Consider the following 20,408-nt stretch of genomic DNA (forward strand, 5'->3'; position numbering starts at 1 on the left):
ACGTTATATCACAGCGTGACCGCGGTGACCTATGACGTCAGTTCAGGCTATTTGCTATGAAAAAGTACCATTTAAATAGCTATTTTTAAAGCCAGTAGATGGCGGTATGGTTATTGAAACTCGCTTATTGATATCGGTCTTGGAACCTTGTGACTTTAGCAAAATTTTGCCAGAATAACGTTTAACCAAATGTTGTTGTTTTTGCGCGTGTATAGATGCTGCTTCCGCCCAACATGGCCAACACTTTGCTGAGTTGTATGGCCGCCTTGGGATCTTCCAAAGGGTCAACTTCGACGACCAGTTCGTCCCCGCTGGACAGCGTGTCCGGCTGCCCTAGTCCTTCGACCCTGCACGCTCAACAGGGCAGCGTACCAACCACCATCAACAGCGCAGCACCCATCCACATGCCGGGCGACGCCATTAGTGGTTAGTGTCATTTCTTGTCTCGTAGCATGTCCAATAGGCCCTACCAGAAGTGTATAAGAAAAGTACCCATCTAGTCTGTAAAATTGAAACATGTCCAATTTATAAACCATGATCCCTATCTTGCTAATCCAACAGACGATTTTAGAATCTGTTCCATCGCGCCGTATCCCATTCGACCGAAAAAGCCGCACTTTGGCGGATTTAGGTTTCGGTCTAATGGGATTGTCCCATTCGACCGAAAAACCCGCACTTCTCCGGGTTTAGGAATCGGTTTTATCCGTTTCAGCATCTGTCAGAACAGCATGCAGTGTTAGTTAACCTAACCTAACCTAACCGACTTAAAAATATATTAAAACGCTTCCATAAAAAATCAAAAGGAGTAGAAAGAAAAACTATTTTTATTTGTGGTCGCTCAATTGTGAATATGGCGTCAGTCGATTACAAAAATACAAAACCCGCCTTTGGGCTAATTTCATCAAAATCATTGGCGGAATTCGGTCTAATGGGATTCGGCGCAATGGGAAGATACCCGATTTTACACAACCAATGAAGGATTCAGATACTACACTTTGATCTTAGCGTAATGATTGAGAAATTAACACAATGGTGATGTCAGACACAAAAGATAAATCAGCTTTGGCGGCACATTCGACAAACTTACAACGCAAAATTTATTTCGAAAACAGTAAAATAATAAAAACCTGTTGAAAAAATATAGAACTAGATATTTGTGAGGCATATTTTATTAAAAAAATCAATAGATAAAAATCAATGCTTATACCGTGATCTAGGTCCTGGTGTCGATAATATTAAACAATGGAATAAATTACTTCTTTAAATCAAAAACTACTAGGTTATAAATAAGGACCAGTGTTTGTAAACGGACTAAACCCCTGATGACGGATCAATCGCGTATCCGAAACTAGTCTGGTTCAATTTAAAAAAGTTAAATAAATTAATCTTGCGCACTTTTAATTATATCGTTGTCTTTTCTTATATCTCGTGAGAAATTAACTATACACATCGTAGACGAATTTTGTTATTTTAGGTAGTGCTTAAGTCAATAATCCTAACTTGGATACAAGTTTGTAAAATATTGATAAGTTCCTTAGCCGTGTACCACTGGTATTCCAACTGGTTCGCTTCGATTCGCGCGTTCCTTCACTCGACAAAGTGAAGCCATCAAGGCTCGAATGATAAAGAATTATTTAGAAAAATAATTTTGGAGGAAAATATACTTTAAATCCGTTGATACCATCTGAGGTCCTGATAGATCATCCAATATATATTTTATTTCAAGGACAAGTGAATAGCCGGGTAGTTTTTGGAGCTAGTTCTTCTACTTAGGGCCCGAATAACGCGAGAACCACCAGGGGATAGTGGAAAAGAATCTACAGCTGAGAAAACATTTCATTTTTTGCGCGTCTTTTGATGGATCGCTCGTCTTAGAAAAAAATCGCCTCCAGAAGCAGTTTTTCTCTCTTTTCTCAGTAGGATAAAATAAAAAGGTCGCCAACAATGCCTCTTAAGTATTTCGCTTTCAGTCAAAATGTAAAGATTTTTCTTTATACTTGAAACTGAAAGGAGGGGGACCCTACTTTATATATACGGTTATGCTACGGCAGACAAGATTGGCAAGCTCTAATGAGTTAAATATTATTATTATTATTATATGGAATTTATATCTTGTAGAAGTGGAGTTTATTACGTTGTACGCTGGAAGGATTTATATTGGCCGCCATTTAGTATCAGGGTCGTGTTACTGTATAGGCAATTACCTAGGGCCCGCATCCTCGAAGGGCCCGGATTCCGAGGAAAGGTTGCCATATAGTTAGTTAGGGGAAAATAAGTTCTACATTGGGGCCCGGTTAAAAGACTTGCCTAGGGCCCGCACCCTCGAAGGGCCCGGATTCTAGAGAAAGGTTTACTTATAGTTAGGAGAAAATAGTTAGGGCCCGGTTAAAAGACTTTACCTAGAGCCCGTACCCTTGAAAGACCTGTATTCTTAAGAAAGATTTCCTTACAGTTGGTTAGGGGAAAATAAATTCTATATTGGGGCCCGTTTAAAAGACTTTGCCTAGGGCCCACAAAACTGGTAACGCTGTTTTTTCGTATAATGAAGGGAGTGAAAATTGCACGTTTAAGGGTTTAGCTGATAAATTTTCTGAATCTGTTTATTATCTGTAACATTTCTAAAATAATTTTTAATAATTTTTATAAAATATAGCTTTACTACTCCTAAATCATGCTTTTATAATTACATAATTATAAACTAATGATAAGGTGGTTTTTACGTGTTACCAAAATGTAGTAGCTTCGTATTGTAAGGCTGGTTGTTACGTTGGATAAATGAATAGCAGTCTTTCGAGAACCATCCTCATTGCGTGAAAATCCAGTTGGAAATCAAAATGGGAGGTTAAAGAATTTTGCGTATGCTGGTTGCATAATTCTTTCTCATTGTGATATTTTTTCAAAAATATCACGAGACCCTTATAGCCCTCGTTTCAATTTTGGGTAAAATCCGGTAGCAATTATTTCCCATGATACTTCGCGGGAACATTGCCCGCGCGACCCGAGTTGTATTACGACCACATCGCAGTGGCGTCGCCAGGGGTGGAAGTTTGGGGGCGCTTAAGCCACAAACCCTGGAGGGATGTCCGTTGGGGGGAGGGAGTGGGAGTATCACCCCTAAAGTTTAGTTTTCGATGAACCTTTTTTGGACCAATTAACTCTTTTCAAGACAAATTCCAAGATTTCGCCTAAATTAAGAAGGAGTTGGCGCATACCTCGAATCCTCGGTACGCCCTGTTTTAGGTGGCGCTTCTGAAATATTACAGGTGGCTCAAGCGCCTCCTAAAACAGCCTAGCGACGCCACTGCCACATCGGTTTCCATATATGGAAATTCGTTTACTTCAGATCTACCGTTGCGAATGGTTCTGTCAGATACGCTTTTAAAGATACACATAATCGTTTAAATAATTCGGACGGATTTTCGGTTAGCTCTTCCCTTTCCTGCTTCCCAAAACACGTGATTACGTAGCTCCACCCTAAAAGTTCAAACATTTCTACTGCCCTTTAAATATGGTCAGTGTTGCCACAGTACCTGGAAAAGTCAGGGAATTTGAGTATGGGTATAAAAATCCGGGGAAAAGTCAGGTAATTTTATAAATTAGTCAAAAATCAGGGAAATGTCAGGGAATTTAATTTCGGTTGCAAATAGGAAACTTTTTCTAAAATATAGGTTAAAAAATACAAAATCTTGGCACAAAATAATTCGGGGAAAATCTCCGGAGATGATCAGGGAATGTCATTGTGAAAAAACTGTGGCAAACCTGTATGGTTTAAAATGTTTTTTTTACCGTTAATACTACGTCTTCCTTATTTCAACACAAAATACAATATTTTAAACCCTGCTGTTAAAAACCCTTTTAAATTTTATCGTTCTCGTGTAACATACAACTAACTTAGAAGCCAATTCTCAGGAACTATTAAAATAAAATCTCCCTTTTGTCTTTCTGTACAGCCATTACTGGAAAGTCGCCGTCCTCGACGACACGAGCTGATGGACAGAAAGCTCCTTTACTGGACTACAGTCGATACGTCAAAAGGTACGTCATGCCGTTGTTGCTGGTCTTTGTTGAGAAATTTGACGTTGAAACGTACTCTGTCGCGTAGGTTTTACATTCGATTCGGCAGCTCCCACGAATGCGGCAGCGCTTACTGTCGCGACCTCAACTACCGCGAGCATTTCCATTGCGTCGACTGTCAAACCCGGGTGTTCGTCAAGAAGGAGGAGATGATCCGCCATTTCAAGTGGCACAAGAAGCGAGACGAGTCGCTGCAACACGGATTCCTGCGGTACAGTCCCATGGACGACTGCTCGGAGAAGTTCCCGAACTGCTCGCACAACCGGAAACAGACCCACTACCATTGTCTCAAAGTAAGCGGATCGAGGCGTTGGTCATCCACTAGAGTTTCGAGGACTAATGTCCCGGTACTCGTTACAGGAAACGTGCGATAAGGTGTACATCAGTACGTCTGACGTCCAAATGCACGCCAATTACCACCGGAAGGACTCGGCTATCATTCAGGAAGGTTTCCAGAGATTTAGGGCCACCGAAAATTGCGCAACTCCGACGTGTCCGTTTCATGGTCAGAGGACGACTCATTTTCATTGCAGAAGGGCACCTTGTAGCTTCACGTTCAAGAATAAAGCTGACATGGGTAAGATGACCAACGATTTGGGTCGCTTTTTTCATTGAACTCAAAATACAGACATTTTTCATAAATTAGTAGATACAAATTACGTTACCCATATTTTATAAAGACGTAATTCCTCTACGTCATAATTAATTCCTCCACGTCATAATTAATTCCTTTTCATACAATGTTTTATTTTCATTTCATATGCACTGATAGTTACAAAACAATTCTTATCGTGAACGCGTAATCCTAATCAGCAATATTTCTTAAGCGTAGTTAGTCTAAAAAAATTAACAATCAACTTAAGTTAGTGATTTAGTGCTTCAGAAGACTTAATAAATTTAAAAAGGATGATAAAATTAGCGAATAAGGAGAATAGTCCATAACAAATTTGAAGAAATGTAAAAACTTACAAATAGCTCGTACCAAATAGATCTTCGAGTGATAAACTAAATTAAATAAAATAGCCAGAAATTCCAACGCTAATTTTATCATCCTTTGCAATGCAGTCCATAGGTGGTTCCTTTTAACTTAATAAATTTAGGCGAGTAATTACTCGATACTACATTTTATCATTATTATAACGTCGTCTGCTACGTCGTCGTTCTTTAATTGTTATGACGTAGGGGAAGTGAGGTTTCACAAAATAGGGGGAAGACAATTTTCTTCCACTAACTTTCGGAATCGTCCTTTCTAAGAACCCATTTATAAAATATGATTTTTATCATCGACAGAAAAACACAAAACGTATCACATCAAAGACGAACAGCTGAACAAGGATGGTTTCAAGAAATTCATGAAACACGAATGTTGTACCTTCGAAAACTGCCGATTTTCTCGAGTTTGCAATCACATTCACTGCATCAGAGCCGGTAAGTGATGATTTCAATATTTGTATAACTATGTAATATTCAAACGTTCATTATTCTTTATACCCACTCAATCAACTTTTTTTTCCATAACGCGATAAATAAATAACTATTAAAAAAATGTAAAACTAATTTCGTTAATTTAAAAAATAGAAAAAACCGTTGAACACCGGGCTAGGCTATTAATTTGGAACTAATCCTTCGAGTATGACACGCTAGGGGTCGCTAAAATAGGGGGAAGACGAAACGCCAGTTCAAGATTTGAACCATACAAAAAAAACTGGATTTCAAATAATAAAACTAACAAAAAAAATGGCGAGTCTTCCATTAAAAAATAAAATATATATAATCTTGACAGATAGCCATAGAGAAAAGATTGAAGAAATTCTTTTGTGCGATCGCGATTCTGGTTTGATGTAATAAAAAATAGTTTTCGAGAAATTGCTAAAAAGAAAGATATAGGAAAAAAAAAGTATTTATACTCTCGCCTTCTTAGCAAAATGCTTTTTTATTTCGTTTTGAAAGGCCAAACAATAATGAGCTATAGCAGAAAAATGGCCAAAAATGTATATCCGAATAGAGAAGAGAATAAGATCGCCACACGATAATCCATCAAGTTAGAAATTCCTAGCAGCCAAATAAATTACCTCCACTTGTCAGACATTTTATGAAACCTTCTCCCCTAACTGTAATTGTTCCGATTTTTTTCGGCTATTCCTTCAAACTTTGTATCGTTCTTTTTCTAGTACTCGATATGAACGGACTTGTTAACCTCGGTCAACGTTCACACTGATTCGTGATTTTTACCACTTAGAAGACAGTAATCCTTTACTTAATTACTTCAAAGTTAGACGTTTAATGATTTTCGGTAATTAAGCCGTGCTAATCAAACAAGCGAAGGTGACGTCATTTCCGATTTTGGTTAACAATTCAACTATCACAAATATTCCGAAATATATATAATATAACAGAATATAAGTGGGCCGGCGGAGTGGTTAGCACTTTCGCCTCGCAGCCAGAGGAGCCGGGTTCGATCCCAGCTTGTGGCACTGGCTGAAAACTCGAAGCAACTCTTTCTGCGGGGTTTTCGTACGAACTCTTCAGTTTCCCATTTCCTCGCTAACACCTTCCTACGCATTGTAAGCCGACCACCTACTTAAAGGCATTAAAGGTCGCTCGATGACGTGGGTGGTGCTTTCGGTATTAGCCTAGCTGATTATGATTACCTCCGCGACTAACCACTAAGCAGCGCCCAAAATTGTCAGAAGGCATAGGAGGCAGCGGCAACTATTGGAACTGAAGGTGTTAAAAATACTTAAGGTTATATTTCCTTCAAATGTCTAAAATGTCCTTACGTAAAGGACTTTTAAGTAACACCGTAAAATATTTTCCAACTTTTGCTTCTACATTGCAGAGTTCTAAGTGTTAATAATAATAATCAGCTAGGCACCACCTTAGACCCCAAGTCATCTAGCGAAGTCCTTTTTATGTCTTTAAATTATTTGGCTGTGTTGTAATACGTAGAAAGGTGACAGATTAATCGACCCCTTTGAAAACGCGTGTATAATTTGTACACAATAAAGCTACGTCTATGATCAGCTTAAAATTTCCTCTACACGTCTCCCCAAGAAGGTGTTTGTAGTGGGAACGGGTCGCGATATTTTGTTAAATATATATTTCTTAAAAATAAATTACGCAATATCTTTGGCATTTTATTTTGCTATAAGGCGAATTTTTATCGCTCGAATGTGTGGTCGTTTCTCTCTCATCTTTTTTCTCTGCGATGAAAAATGGATTTGGTTTCCCCTTTTTTCCGCTCCGTTACCAAAAACGCGTCTAAAGAAAAATGAACGGCCGGACGCGCGAGCGCTCGATGGTGAAATTTTCGCGGTATTTGTCTCTCCTTTGTTGTAACGATTTTCACTTCATTGGTCACTCGTCTCACGGTTACGAGAAACGGCTTATGCCCTTGGCCAACTCGTCTATTTTAGGTATTTGACGTTTGTTTGTTTTGGACTTTTCCAGGTTGTTCTTACGTCCTGCATTCGAGTGGTCAGTTGTACTCTCACAAACGGAAACACGAGAGAAGGGACAACGAAATGGCGTACCGGAAATTCAAATTGGCTCAGAGTATGATCAAAACTTTGGCCGAAACTGGTAGCATCAACAATTTCTTTCCAGAACAGGTAATTATAAATAACCGTAAATTTCATATTTCTTTGCGATAATGTTACGCGTAACTTTAAAATTATTAATATAGAGTAATTTTTTAATTTGTAATTCAAACGCCTTTTTTGTTTATATCAAGAACCTATTTAAACTGCTAAGAACGTTCGAGTCGATCCGCTTACAGAATCAAAAATGAACTACTTAAGTCAGATTGATAATCATTATATAAACTGAAGCAGTAACGCCATCTGTCAGGGACTTGTTTAAACTCTTCCTTCTTAACAATATATATAACATAATGATATATAAATTCTGATTTTATTAAATATTTTTACGGTTGTTTGAGAGTGGAGTGGAGTGGAGTGGAGTGGAGTGGACGTGGATGGTAGACTCGTACGTTCTTTGTTAGCTAATTACGTTCACGCTTGTATCTAATGCATTACGAGTAACCAGGCATTGACTCTCTAACATATCGTATAGTGTCATACTTTTAAATTACTTGTGGCATTAAAGAATTTGGGAACCCGACCCGACAGCGCAAAATTATATCAATCGGCTGAATTAAAATTTCTAGACTCGCGTAAAAGAAGTGTTTTGTTAGCTTGTTAGGTCTGTACCGAATAGCTATTAATTTAATGAGAAATTGCTCCTTATGTTTGGAAATCCCTATAAATCTTATGAAACGGAGGCGATTTACGTCGCAAGGGGGCGTTGCGGCCGTATCCTTGAACTTTCTTATACACACGCGACTCTCAAGGTCTTCAAATAAATATATCACAATTTCTTGTTAACGTTCGCGCAAAATCTATTAATATTTTTAAACATTTTCATGTAAAATGTAATAGTGGAAACCCTTCAGGCATATTTTACCCTACCACGTCAGCCATATATATCAATACCATTTTCAAATTAATTACTCTTTTGCATTATCTTTTGGTTTAATTTATATTGTTTTATTCGTTTTTTTTAAATCGTATATTTAAAACAATTATGTTAGGAAAATATTATCATATATAATATAAAATTTTGTGTCCTGTATTATCCTATAAATTGACAAATTTATTCCTATTATCCCCATAAGATATTTAAATTTTTTAGCTATGCTATCTGCATTTCAGACCCAAAACGTTTTACCTGCTCGTTCGAAATTATCCATGTACATTTAAATCCGAATATCATCTGCTATTTTCACGTACATTTATTTGACAAGTATTAAGACAGATGACGCTATATTTTACTAAACACGAAGCCTTTGGTAAATTAGTCTTGAAACAATTGTGATAAAATTGATCAGCGCAGCTTCAACAAACAGTTTATCAATCTAAGAATGTTTCTGTTATCACAAAAGCGCCAATTTCTTTTTTTTTTGGGAATTTTTCCTGAAATAACTTAATTAAATCAAGTTCCCTTTTTCATAAGAGTAGTTTTACCACCGGCGAGTATTGCCGTAATTAATTGGCCTTGTTAGTCCAACGGACGGCTCCAGCCAGAACAGCGAGGGGGGAGGGAGTTGCTTTTAATTGGACAGAAAACCAATTAAGCGTGTCCGGAATTCGGGGACGAGGGTATTCTGGTATATGCTCCATCTAGTGGCGGATTTTGGGCTAATTTTTTTGTTCATCCCTTAAAAATATTTCTTGTCATCTCCGGCTTGACAGGGTTTGGGCTACTATAGTGCTTCGGTGATTTGGGAAGGTTCGGCGATATAAAAATGATCTACGTTATTTCGAACGGTAATTACTCCTTCCCCTTTATTTGCTCTGCTTTTGTTAATTTTTATCGGTGGGCACGGGCTAGGTCCGGTCTTTTGCTAAGTTAAGGGTGACCCTTCCAAATAGAAAGGTGATCTTCTAGGGTAATTAATTGATAAATGAGAGTGTATTCGAAGAATGGATAATTAATGGTCCTTTTTGGATTATTTGACAAGTTTCGTCGCTTGGGGGCGATCTTCGCCGAGTTACCTTATCAGGGAACGAAAAGGGGATGCGCCCGTCCATTCTGATCATCATTACCGCGCCAGTTTTGGGGATCGCAAATTTGCTATCGTCTCGCGGTCATATTTTCTTTGATAATTATTTTGGAGAAGAACCCCCTCCCCCCACTAATAAGGTCGAAGGTCGTCGCGGGGTCGATGAAGAAAGAAAAATCTCCTCCTTTTAATTTAACGCGTAATTTGCCAGCACCCTCTTTGTTTCAGAAATCGCGCGGCCGATAAGAGTTTTTCTAAAGACTTTCGTTTTTAAATAATTGCTGAATTTTAAAGACAGGGTCGTAATGATTCTTGACAAACTTTAAGATAAAATTATTTCGGTGACGTCTTTTGGACTGTTTTTGATTTACGTACAAACGTTTTGATTTACGTACAACCGTTTTGATTTGGGCTTCGTTGAATACGCTATACGCGTGTCTTTTATCGGAAAAGTTGATTTCGTAATTGCAATCTAGGAGCAACAAACGCCTTGTGTGGGTGCTGTGTTTGTTGCTCTAAGTTGCAATATACGCTTCAATTAAACCCTGTGAAGTTTTAATACAGTAAGACTGTACGTGCGAACTATATTTTATGTGGTCCTTGCCTCTTCGGCTTCAAGCGGTGCCAGATATAAGCGCAGGTTTTCAAATGTTCAAAAACGCGACGCAAAAAAATAAGTGTTAGGCCTAACGGATATTTTTTTCCTTCGACGCTCGCACTCTTTGAAAAATGAAAGGTAGCCTTGAGGGATAAACGCGTCTTAAGTTATGTCAGACCTAGTTGACTTGATTTGGCTCGAGTAAGGATAGTATTTGGCTTCTTTATGTAATCAGTCTGATTTGGTAACCATCCAAACGAAAATATTTTGTCTGGTGAAACCATAGATATATGAAATAGCCTAGATACCCTACGCTGCACACGGGCCCGAGGGAAGAACACGACAGAGTCAGCTAGCAGAAGACTCATATTTTCTGGATGCGCTACGTAATAGCGCCATCTATCGGTGTTCAAAATTAGTATTTGGAAAATATTTTCTGGATGCGCTACGTAATAGTGCCATCTATCGATGACCAAAATTAGTATTTGGAAAATATTTTGTGGATGCGCTACGTAATAGTGCCATCTATCGATGACCAAAATTAGTATTTGGAAAATATTTTCTGGATGCGCTACGTAATAGTGCCATCTATCGGTGACCAAAATTAGTATTTGGAAAATATTTTGTGGATGCGCTACGTGATAGTGCCATATATATCGATGTTAAAAATTAGTATTTGGAAAAAAGAACGCGGTAGATTAGGCCTAATAATGTTGATAACCCTAGAGTAACATAGAGTTGAAGTCACGTGTCATTTTTTTGGCTTTTGGTGGAAAGATGGCGCTATAACGTAGCGCATCCAGAAAATACGCATTGTCTGCGAGCTTTCACTTCCGTATCAGTTCCTCGTAGAATTGTGGATCTATACTAAATAATACTTTTATATATCTATGAGTTAAATCCGATTTGGCTACGTAAAGGGGAACTCTAGTGGCTATTAACAAAACTTTTTATGTTGTGTCATTCAAAATGGTAATAATATCATTTTCTTTCAGGGTATGGGCGGAGATTCAAACTCGTCTCCGAGCGCGAGTAGCCATGGTTTGAGCTTAAGCAGCGCTCAATTCGCCGACAAGGAAGAGACATTCGCCGTGGTGGACGGGTCAACTGGGAAGCCCATTTTGCCCATGGAAGCGGTGACCAATTCATCCGGACCTTCTTCGTCCGGCCCTTTGAACTTTGGCAGGTTTTCGGACATGTTGGCCGGAGTCAAGTCAAACATGCCCTTTAACCTGGGTTCATTGGCCGGAGTCATCGGTCAAGTCGAAGACTACTCTTCGATGAAACCATCCCACACGCCGGACGAATCCAAATATTCCGTCGCCGAGCACTGGAAACGATATCTCACCAAGTAAGTTCGAATTAGAGATGGTGGCGCCATATCTCGGCGAAGCGGTGACTTACTATATCGGGGGTTTCTCCTAAAGGTTCGAATCTACGGAAATGTGCAAAGCCACTTGCGAGTATCAGTATAAAGAGCATTACCATTGCGTCACCGATAACTGCGACCTGGTTTTCAGGGCCAAAGACCTAGCCGGTGTCCAAGAACATGCCAAGTACGTGGGACATATAATTTTTTGCGTAATTTTGAAACGAGTAGCGTATTCATTCGGGTGTCGCTTTTAGAAACCACGAACAGCAAGAGCAGATCACAGAGGCCTTCTACACCACTTCCGACCCATCCAAAGACAACAAATGCGTCGGTATTTGTCTCTATCGGGAGAAACATTTCCATTGCGCTTGGGTAAGTACCATCGCCTCACTAGCCATTCGGTTAGTTGCGTGAATGTTAACGACAATTTGTCTGGTTCCAGGATGGATGTCGAGAAACCATCAGCAGTATGGACAAGCCGTTCCGTCGCCTCGACCATTACAAAGTTCACGAGTATTCTCAGAAAGTGTCCGGATCTCGAGAGCCGTCTCATTGCCAACTGCCCTTCATTCCTATGGATGGCATTTTCAAACGCAAGCGCGGAAGACCGCCCAAGAACAGGGTCCTAGACGTACGTTGATATAAATAAAGCCAGGGATTATCTTGATTTATTTATTCTTTGCCACTGTCCCGTATAGTTTCCGATATCGACAGCGCCGTCTCAGCTCCCACCGGCCATATACTCCAATTTCAAGTTGCCAAAGCCGAACATGAGTCCGCAGGGGAGCCTCCCTCCCGGTTATTTCTCGTTCGGCCCTCAGGGTATGCCGCCCGTCAATTCGCTGCTTTTCCCCAAAGGAGCCTTCATGGGGGGGCACTTCAACCCCTCCATGAGCTTGTTCGGTCCGATGCTGTCCGGTATGGAGATGCCCGACGGACTGACCCCCGAAGCCGCCGCTTCCCTCGTGATGAACAGTCAATTTGCGGTCAAACCCGAGGTCGGTTTCTCTATCGTATTAGTCAAATCTTAGGGCGTATTTGTTAATTAAACGGCTTCTTGCGTAGGTTCAAGAGGGCTTCTACGTCTTCCCGGAGAAGATGCCGTGTCCGGATCCGGTTTGCGTTTTCGCGGGTCAACACCATTTTCACTGTACGCAACCGCGATGTTTTTACGTGACGGATCGCAGCGACATCCTGTTGCTGCACTCGAAGGACTTTCACGACAACATCGACATCATGGAGGGTTTCGTCTTTTTCGACCGCAGCGTCGATTGCCGCCTTCCCGGCTGTCATAGCAACAAAGTAAACCGACATTTCCATTGCACTCGCCAGAACTGCAACTATTCGTTCGTTCGTTATTCCACCATGTCCATGCACGAACAAAAGCACCGAGACGCGGCCGCCTCGTTGGTCAGCGGCGCCGCCTCGCCCTCGACGTCCTCCGGCCCTTGCAAGAAGAAATCGAGGCCGTCGACCAGCGAGGATGAACGACCCGCGAGCCCGCCGCTAAACCCGGCCACCGCCGGCTCTTCCGCTTCCGCTTGCGACATTGCCTCCAAGACGACCGTCGTCAAAGCGGCCGGAACCTTTTACCCTCTTTCGGCGTTCGGGTCGTCGCCGCCCGCGAAACAGAACAACTCTCACCAGCAGAAAGAAGGCGGAACTCTTCCCCACGACTCGCACGAGCGGAATAACAGCCAAGCTTCGCACCAGGACCATCCTCGAAACAATCCGCCTTATCCGTATCACCAGCACCATTCTCATCACCACCCACATCATCACCAGCGTCAGTCGCAACCTCAACAAGACGGCGGACGCGATTCGCTGACCGGAAGCTGCGAAGAAGACGCGGATCGTGGCCGGGACAAGGAGCTGGCTCGCAATTCTTCGTCGGCGGCCGTCAGTCCGTCGTCGTCTACCTCGGACAATGAACAAATGCCCTTGTCGCGGTTACTTCAGTCCGGGAACGCTAATGGCGCGGAACCTTCCAAGAACGTTTGTCACGATAGCGAGAAACACGTTCAGTACGGACCTGTCCAAAGTTGCGGCCGCCCTTTCTGCAAACTCAAGAAAAAGGAGCACTTTCACTGCAATATTTGTAACCAGGTAATGACCTTTTCCCTTATTATTACTACTATCCAATTTGCACCATTGCTTCTCATTCCTTCTCATCATTTCTCAATCCGTCTTTTCATTTCTTTTATCGACCAATTTTGGAGAGAGCTTTCTTAACTATAATTAGCGAGAGATATCTTCTTAGTCGAGTGGACGTGTGGCCTATTTCTCAGCGGCTTCGCCTAAACAAGTTGAAATAATTTCAGGCTTTCTCTAGCTTTGATCGCTTGAAACCGCACGTCGTCAGGCACTCGGACGCCCTCAGTCCAGTGGCCATTTACGCGTCGGTCTTCGGCAGTCCTAATCATTCTGGTCAGTCATCGCCCCGATCGGCCATCGTCAAGGAGGAGCCGAGGGACACGGACACGGAGGATGAGGCCGATGGTCCCCGTCGAGAGGAGCGCCCCAAGACCGAGGTGGACGACGCGGAGGCCGACAAGGTGTCGAACGCCAACAGGATGTACGACGACGAAAACGTCCCGCGAGGTGGCTACGACCATCAACTCGACCTTAATCAGTCGTTGTCCAACGCCCGACCTCTGAACAATCTCTTCTTCGGAGACTTCGGCTCCCAGTCGACGAGCGAACAGCAGCGGGCCAACATGCTGGCCATGGCGGCCGCCGTCAACAGCGGGCAATCGGCCATCCCCTGGATGCCCTTAGTGTCCCAGTGCCAGCCCTTGCCCCTGAACAGTATGCAGTTCCCCACCAGTCCCTTGAACTCTTGCAACAAGAGCGTGGGCGCTGGCGTTTCGACCTCCGCGGACGAAGGTGGCTTGTTCGGCTCCCCTCTGGAATACGCGCCCGACGCCACCTATCGCGGGGCCTCCCTGTCCGATATGGAAGCCGCCAAGAGGTTGAAAATCCCCAACATGCGCGTCCTCAAAGACGAACCCGTGCCGACAGGCTACACGCGATATCGGTTCAACGAAGACTGCAATTACGTGCATTGCGGATACCGGGAACACCAAACCCATTTCCACTGCATGCGCAAGGACTGCGGGTACAGCTTCTGCGACAAGACTCGTTTCGTGCAACACACGGCGCGTCACGAGCGTCTGGACACCCTGATGGGCGGGGACTTCCAGCAGTTCCGCGCCAACGTCAACTGCGGACGCGGAGACTGCGCGTACGCCAACAGCGTCGGCGCTTTGGCCAATAAGGCTTCGCATTTCCACTGCTTGAAGTGCGAGTTCGTCTGCACCGACACCAACAAAGTGGTGGCGCACCGGCGACAGCACGCCAAAATGGACAGCATCAACGCGGCCGGTTTCGAGAAATACACTCCTTCGCAGAACTGCAACGTGGAAAACTGTAACCATAACCAAAGGCAGACTCATTATCATTGTTTGAAATGCCAGTACGCCGTGCTGGGACTGTCTCAAATGTCCTCCCACAAGTACAGACACATGGACTGAGTCTTCAATTGAAGGGTACGAAGACCCGAATTAAACCTCTAGTTCTTTTCTCTAATATAATGTTATTATTATTATTATTATTACTACTATTATTATTATTATTATTATTATTATCATTGTATATCCCGGTTTCCGCTATAATGTCGTTAACGATGTTTCCAAAACTTTTGCAATGAAAGTTTTATTTTTGAGAAATGTTAAAATTGCAAGCTTTTATTTTTAATTTATGAGAATTTCGGGTCGCTTCGATGATCCATTGGACCCCAGTGAAGTAGTAATTATTTTTATTTTAAAGAACCATCCCGTGTTTGTTTTTTCCAAGAATATTTCGAAATTCAAGGCCGTGAATGTAGGTCTTAGGGTATATATAGCGTAATTTGAAAGAGTGTATACGAAAGGTAGTCATGTTTAACGTGAACTCTAATTACTCCCTCGTTTCCAATCACCCCAAATCTACGATATTGCGCAAAGCGTGCTTTGAGCACTTAAAATTGTTATAGAGAAAAAAAACGAAGTAACAGAAAATATATTTGTCTATTGTATTCTTTTTGCTTTCTACGATTGTTTTCGTTGGAAAATACGAAAATATTGTACATTATTTAATTGACAAAAAATATCATATCAATCCTTAATTTACGCGAAATTAAGTTCATCGTATTTTATTATAAACGTTCAAAGTTACGTCTTATTAGATACATTGGCCCTATTTTAGTGTCGACGAAAATTTGACTGCCTGTTCTTAGTTATTAGTAGAATTTCTTGGATTACTTTTAGGTGTCTACGAATTAGCTTTTATTTAAAAAAAAATGGTTTTATTTATATATTGCTGTTCTTTAAATTAAGGCGCTTTAACTGAATTAATTACGGTAATTTATCGAGGACGGAACTGGCAGTCCTGTTTCGGTTGATATTTACTACGTTAGAGTGTCACCAGTTTGTCGAAAAGCAGAGACGTCACCAGTAGAATAAGCAGTGCTTTCTTACTGTTTTCTTGTCAAGAACTATCACGGGTGACGTAGAAGGCAGATCAGCTGGTGACGTAGAAGGAAATGGAACCGGAAACGTAGAAGTCAAACCAGCTTGTGACGTAGAAGGGAAATTAAGCCGGAAACGTAGAAGGCAGATCAGCTGATGACGTGAAATGGAAATGGTTACGTAGAAGTCAGATCAACCGGTGACTTACAAAGCAGATGGAACTGGTGGCACTCTATACATTACGAAAAATAAACCTTTCCACAATTTCAGAAAAAGTTTTAGAATTTTAAGAAATTTGATAATTTATTCGCGTGCCTTATACCGAAAACCAGAAAAAATCTAACGAATGATTCGAATTAAAAATTGCGAGTTATATAAACACAAATGTATATATGTCATACGTATATATATGCAACATAATTGATATGATTCAATCGAAAGCTTAAATTATACATAATTGAAAAGTCTCGTTATTATAGATAATATAGTTAGTCACAAAATCAATTTCTTTCGTTCGATCTTAAAAGAAAATCTATAACCCAAGTCATTCGTTCATTTCGTATTCCCCCTCCCCTTCGTACTACTGAAATACATTTTAATTATGCGTGGTACGACACTGTGTTTCAAAAAAATCTTTATTTTCGGTTTAAACGACCCAAAAATTGCGGTCAGATTTTGCGAAAAAGAAATAAGGAATGGAATAAGACTCATTTAAATTAAAAAAAAGTGAATAATATTTAAATTAGCGCGTAAACTAATTTCGTCATAGGGTCCATAGTACAAAGGTACGAAGTGCCTAGTTTTTTACCCTAAGGGTTCAAATATAGCATTCCTGTGATCTGTGTCCAAGTTTTGTGTCTCGTTCGTTGTCATTTGTGAATTTTTTTAGCGTTATACTTTTGAAGGCAGAAATTGTCTTATTTGTAGGTACCAAAACCGATATCGAAAATAAAAATTAAATACCCAGTGAATTACTTATGTCTTTATTTTACCCTTCCAAAAAGCATCAATGATAAAATCCGGGATCATTTAACCCATTGAGTAGTACTGCCGTGCAAAGCACAAAAGCATTAACGACCAAAACCAAAATATGGAAAAAAAACGCGAAATTCAAACTTTCTTTGCCTTAAGATACCCAACTTACTTCTTCCAAGTTTATATAGTAGACTTGGATTTTTCAACTAAAATTATATTCTGGTACTAAACAATTTACAGGCCAGACGATATTTCAGAAATATCATTAAAAAAATGCTTTTTACCACGTATTTGTTGGACTATTTATGTCTTAAAACGCGAAAAAAAATGCGTCTTGATTTGACTTTTAAAGAAAATAAACACATGAATGCGTTTTTGGTTTGAAAAAAAAATGCAAAAACCTAAAATAATGCGTTTTGCAACAAGTCATTTCTCTTTAACGTATAAAATAATGCTTTTGTGCTTTGCACGGCAGAGTATTCTCAGTGGTTCTGGAATTCCTTAAGTTTAGGAATAATTAAAGAGTTTTGTGCTGAAAAAAAAGGGTGGTATGAGCGAAGACCTACGGTTTCTACAGATTATTTTAAGACTAAAATGTTCTACGACATTTTTTCGATTTGGTCCGCCGTTTAGAAGTTACGAAACACTTGATGTATGGATGACCCCTAATTTTAACGCTAGTTTTAATAAAATAAGTAACGTAAATAAATAGTTGAATCCATGGCTCTCTGCACGCGCCCAAAATAATATCTCGCTGCGAGTAGCGCGCAACGTAAAGTTTTGAAGATGAATGAAAAATTCACGTGTTTCGAAAACTGTTTTGAACAGCGCGAGCCCACGCGTGAATTTTTCATTAATCTTCAAAACGTTTGCGCGCTATTATCCTATTATATCCTTTAAATTGTAAAATACCCTGTAAGGTATTTTAACTTTTGGCTGGGTTAATTCAAAATATTAATTAGTTTACGAAATATTTAGGTTAAGTTTCCATTATAGTAAAATTAAATATAAATTCGATAAACATAGAATGAAGCAATAGCTCTTTGTATAAAATACGAGAGGTCACGTGATTACGTTAGATTCATCGTGCAGTTAAAGGCTGCGTTCAACAACTCTAAAAAAGCTCAGCGCTGAGCTCAACGGTCAGCGGTTTTTTTGCTGAACGGGTTTTTTGACTTCCGGTTTTGACGTCACGTTGATCATCGGAGACTCAGCGGAAACATCGGCTGAGCGAGATGGTTTTTCCGTTGCTCATCGGTGTCGTGACGTCATTCATCTAAGTTAAAGGAGGGGTAGCGGATGATATTTTGTTCGTTAAGTCAGCGAACTATAAATCAACAACTTTTAGATTTTCGTGACGTAGCGTTGATTAAAAGAACTCAACGATAACTCAACGGTTTTTCTCCGTTGATAGTTGTTGAACGCAGCCATTGTTAGAGAGCGCGCGCATATTTTTGTTTTTGTTGAGCTCGCGCGAAAACGCACGAGACCCTCTACACGGAAATGTTAGGAAGCGCGCGCTCCAAAAAATAACACTTTTGATACATGTATGCGTATATATTATTTTATAGAAAGAGCTATTGTACATCAAATTTGGAGGTGAAAAAAATGGGAAAGCAATAAGCTCACCACCATCTATCGACTTTAAAACTAACTATGAGTTTGGTACTTATCACAACAAAGGGAAGCCTGAACTGACTTTATGACCATCTTTTTGTCAGATAGTAATGAAACTCGCTTATTTAGCACCAAGGTACAGTTCGTCAAGGATGGTCATGGTTGTAGACGTTCTAATGAAGCTGAATGAGAACACTGACCAGTTTCAGTTCGAATAACTCATATCAGGTAAGGATCAATTCTTTACTTTTTAGTGTAGGGAGTTTACCGGAGTGTAATCCTCTACCCCGCTACCGAAGTTACGTAGTAGCTCATCGATGACATCGATTAGTAATCGCCATTTCGCGTTTCTGGTTTTGCCGTCATATTATTCTTCGGTTGTTGATCGGAGTCATTGACTTGAGAAGTCGGTGTGACGTATCGTTTTGATTGACCAAAAATAATTGATAATATTGATATATTTTGGAAATTCAATAGCCGTGACTATTTTATCATTCAGTTTTGACTATTTTCAGTTTAATTGCGTAATATAACCATTAGCGAATAAGTAGATTAGTCCATTATGAAAAGGGATAAAAAAGCTAAACCTTAAGCCAATTTGAAGAAATTTAAAAACTTACAAATAGCTCGTACCAATAGGTCTTCGAGCAAACATCAAGACGCGAAACTCGGACCAAATAGATCTTCAAGTATAAAACTAGATAAAGGTAAATATAATAGCCAGAATTTCCAACGGTAGACCGGTTTAGTCCTATTTAGGACTCGTCAGTACGGTGCGGTAAATCTGGCTCGCGACAGTTACACCGAAAAGAGAAACAACATTTGCTATCCGTTGAGCTTTGGGTTCCAATTAGTTGGAGTTGTCAAAATTTTATATTCAGATTGTATCTGATAAATTTGCGCTTCCAACTCATTGCGTAAGTTGCGTCATCTTATCCGATGAAATTATTACAGTTAATCAGATTCTCTGCGTTTGTATTCTGATATTATCAGAAAAGTTAATACCGGTCAAAATGCAAAACAGATAGTTTAAACCCGAAATTAATCTGAATTCATTGTATACCAACTGTAACGACAGGTAGTTTTTGTTCAGATTTCAGTTACCGGTTTTATAGTAAAGTTAAAATTTTTATTACTGTTTATTTTTATTAGCTTTTGACCAGATTATGCAATGTATACATTCTAAGATAACATTCCAGTTAACTGAATTGGGGTAGATGAATTATATCATAGTTCGGATTGGTTTTTTGGGATAATGAATCAGATACAATTTGAAAATGGATTACATTGTCTGTTGAGTATGAAAGAAATTATGAGCTGAATAACCTGATCAGCACTAGATAAACGCCTTCTTTGACCTTCTTTTTCTATGGTTCGCTCATAGAAATCAAGCAAGATTCTTCTGTAATTTCCAAGTAACGCCGACAAATGCGTAACTTTGTGATTGCACCGATTTCAGTTCTGATTAGACCCTTATGGTACAAATAAATACATTCTTGGTTATCCTAACTCCGCAATGTACAGCATATAATTCCTAAATATGAGGGGAATATTGATATTTCGACTTAAGGCGGAAAATCCATGTCTTCAAGGTCAATTTTAGTATGACCTTGAAGACAATGGTTCAAGGTCATACAATTTTCCAAATATTAAAATATCCTACCATGATGCGATTGTCTAGCAAATTTCGATAATGTAGCA

At 40.2% G+C, this 20,408-nt stretch overlaps 1 protein-coding gene across 4 annotated transcripts in view; it reads left to right on the forward strand.

Moving 5' to 3' along the window:
- LOC149925009 (zinc finger protein castor homolog 1-like) overlaps positions 1-17,086 on the forward strand; it is a 184,019-nt gene extending 166,933 nt beyond the window's left edge. For 3 of the 4 annotated variants that reach the window (XM_090161350.1, XM_090161349.1, XM_090161351.1), the window contains 13 exons: positions 216-426; positions 3,951-4,035; positions 4,103-4,367; positions 4,435-4,651; positions 5,365-5,502; positions 7,525-7,685; positions 11,231-11,586; positions 11,663-11,791; positions 11,862-11,979; positions 12,050-12,238; positions 12,306-12,605; positions 12,673-13,713; positions 13,929-17,086. In XM_090161350.1, coding sequence (XP_090017476.1) covers positions 216-426; positions 3,951-4,035; positions 4,103-4,367; positions 4,435-4,651; positions 5,365-5,502; positions 7,525-7,685; positions 11,231-11,586; positions 11,663-11,791; positions 11,862-11,979; positions 12,050-12,238; positions 12,306-12,605; positions 12,673-13,713; positions 13,929-15,140 — 4,422 coding nt within the window. In that variant the 3' untranslated portion in view covers positions 15,141-17,086. The remainder of the gene's footprint in view (positions 1-215; positions 427-3,950; positions 4,036-4,102; positions 4,368-4,434; positions 4,652-5,364; positions 5,503-7,524; positions 7,686-11,230; positions 11,587-11,662; positions 11,792-11,861; positions 11,980-12,049; positions 12,239-12,305; positions 12,606-12,672; positions 13,714-13,928) is intronic. The other variant, XM_090161352.1, reaches the window with a different exon arrangement.
- The last annotated feature ends 3,322 nt before the right edge of the window (positions 17,087-20,408 follow it).

The sequence above is a fragment of the Leiobunum rupestre genome, chromosome 10 (assembly GCF_980474605.1).
Source record: "Leiobunum rupestre chromosome 10, qqLeiRupe1.1.hap1, whole genome shotgun sequence".
In the NCBI taxonomy this organism is placed as follows: domain Eukaryota; kingdom Metazoa; phylum Arthropoda; class Arachnida; order Opiliones; family Sclerosomatidae; genus Leiobunum; species Leiobunum rupestre.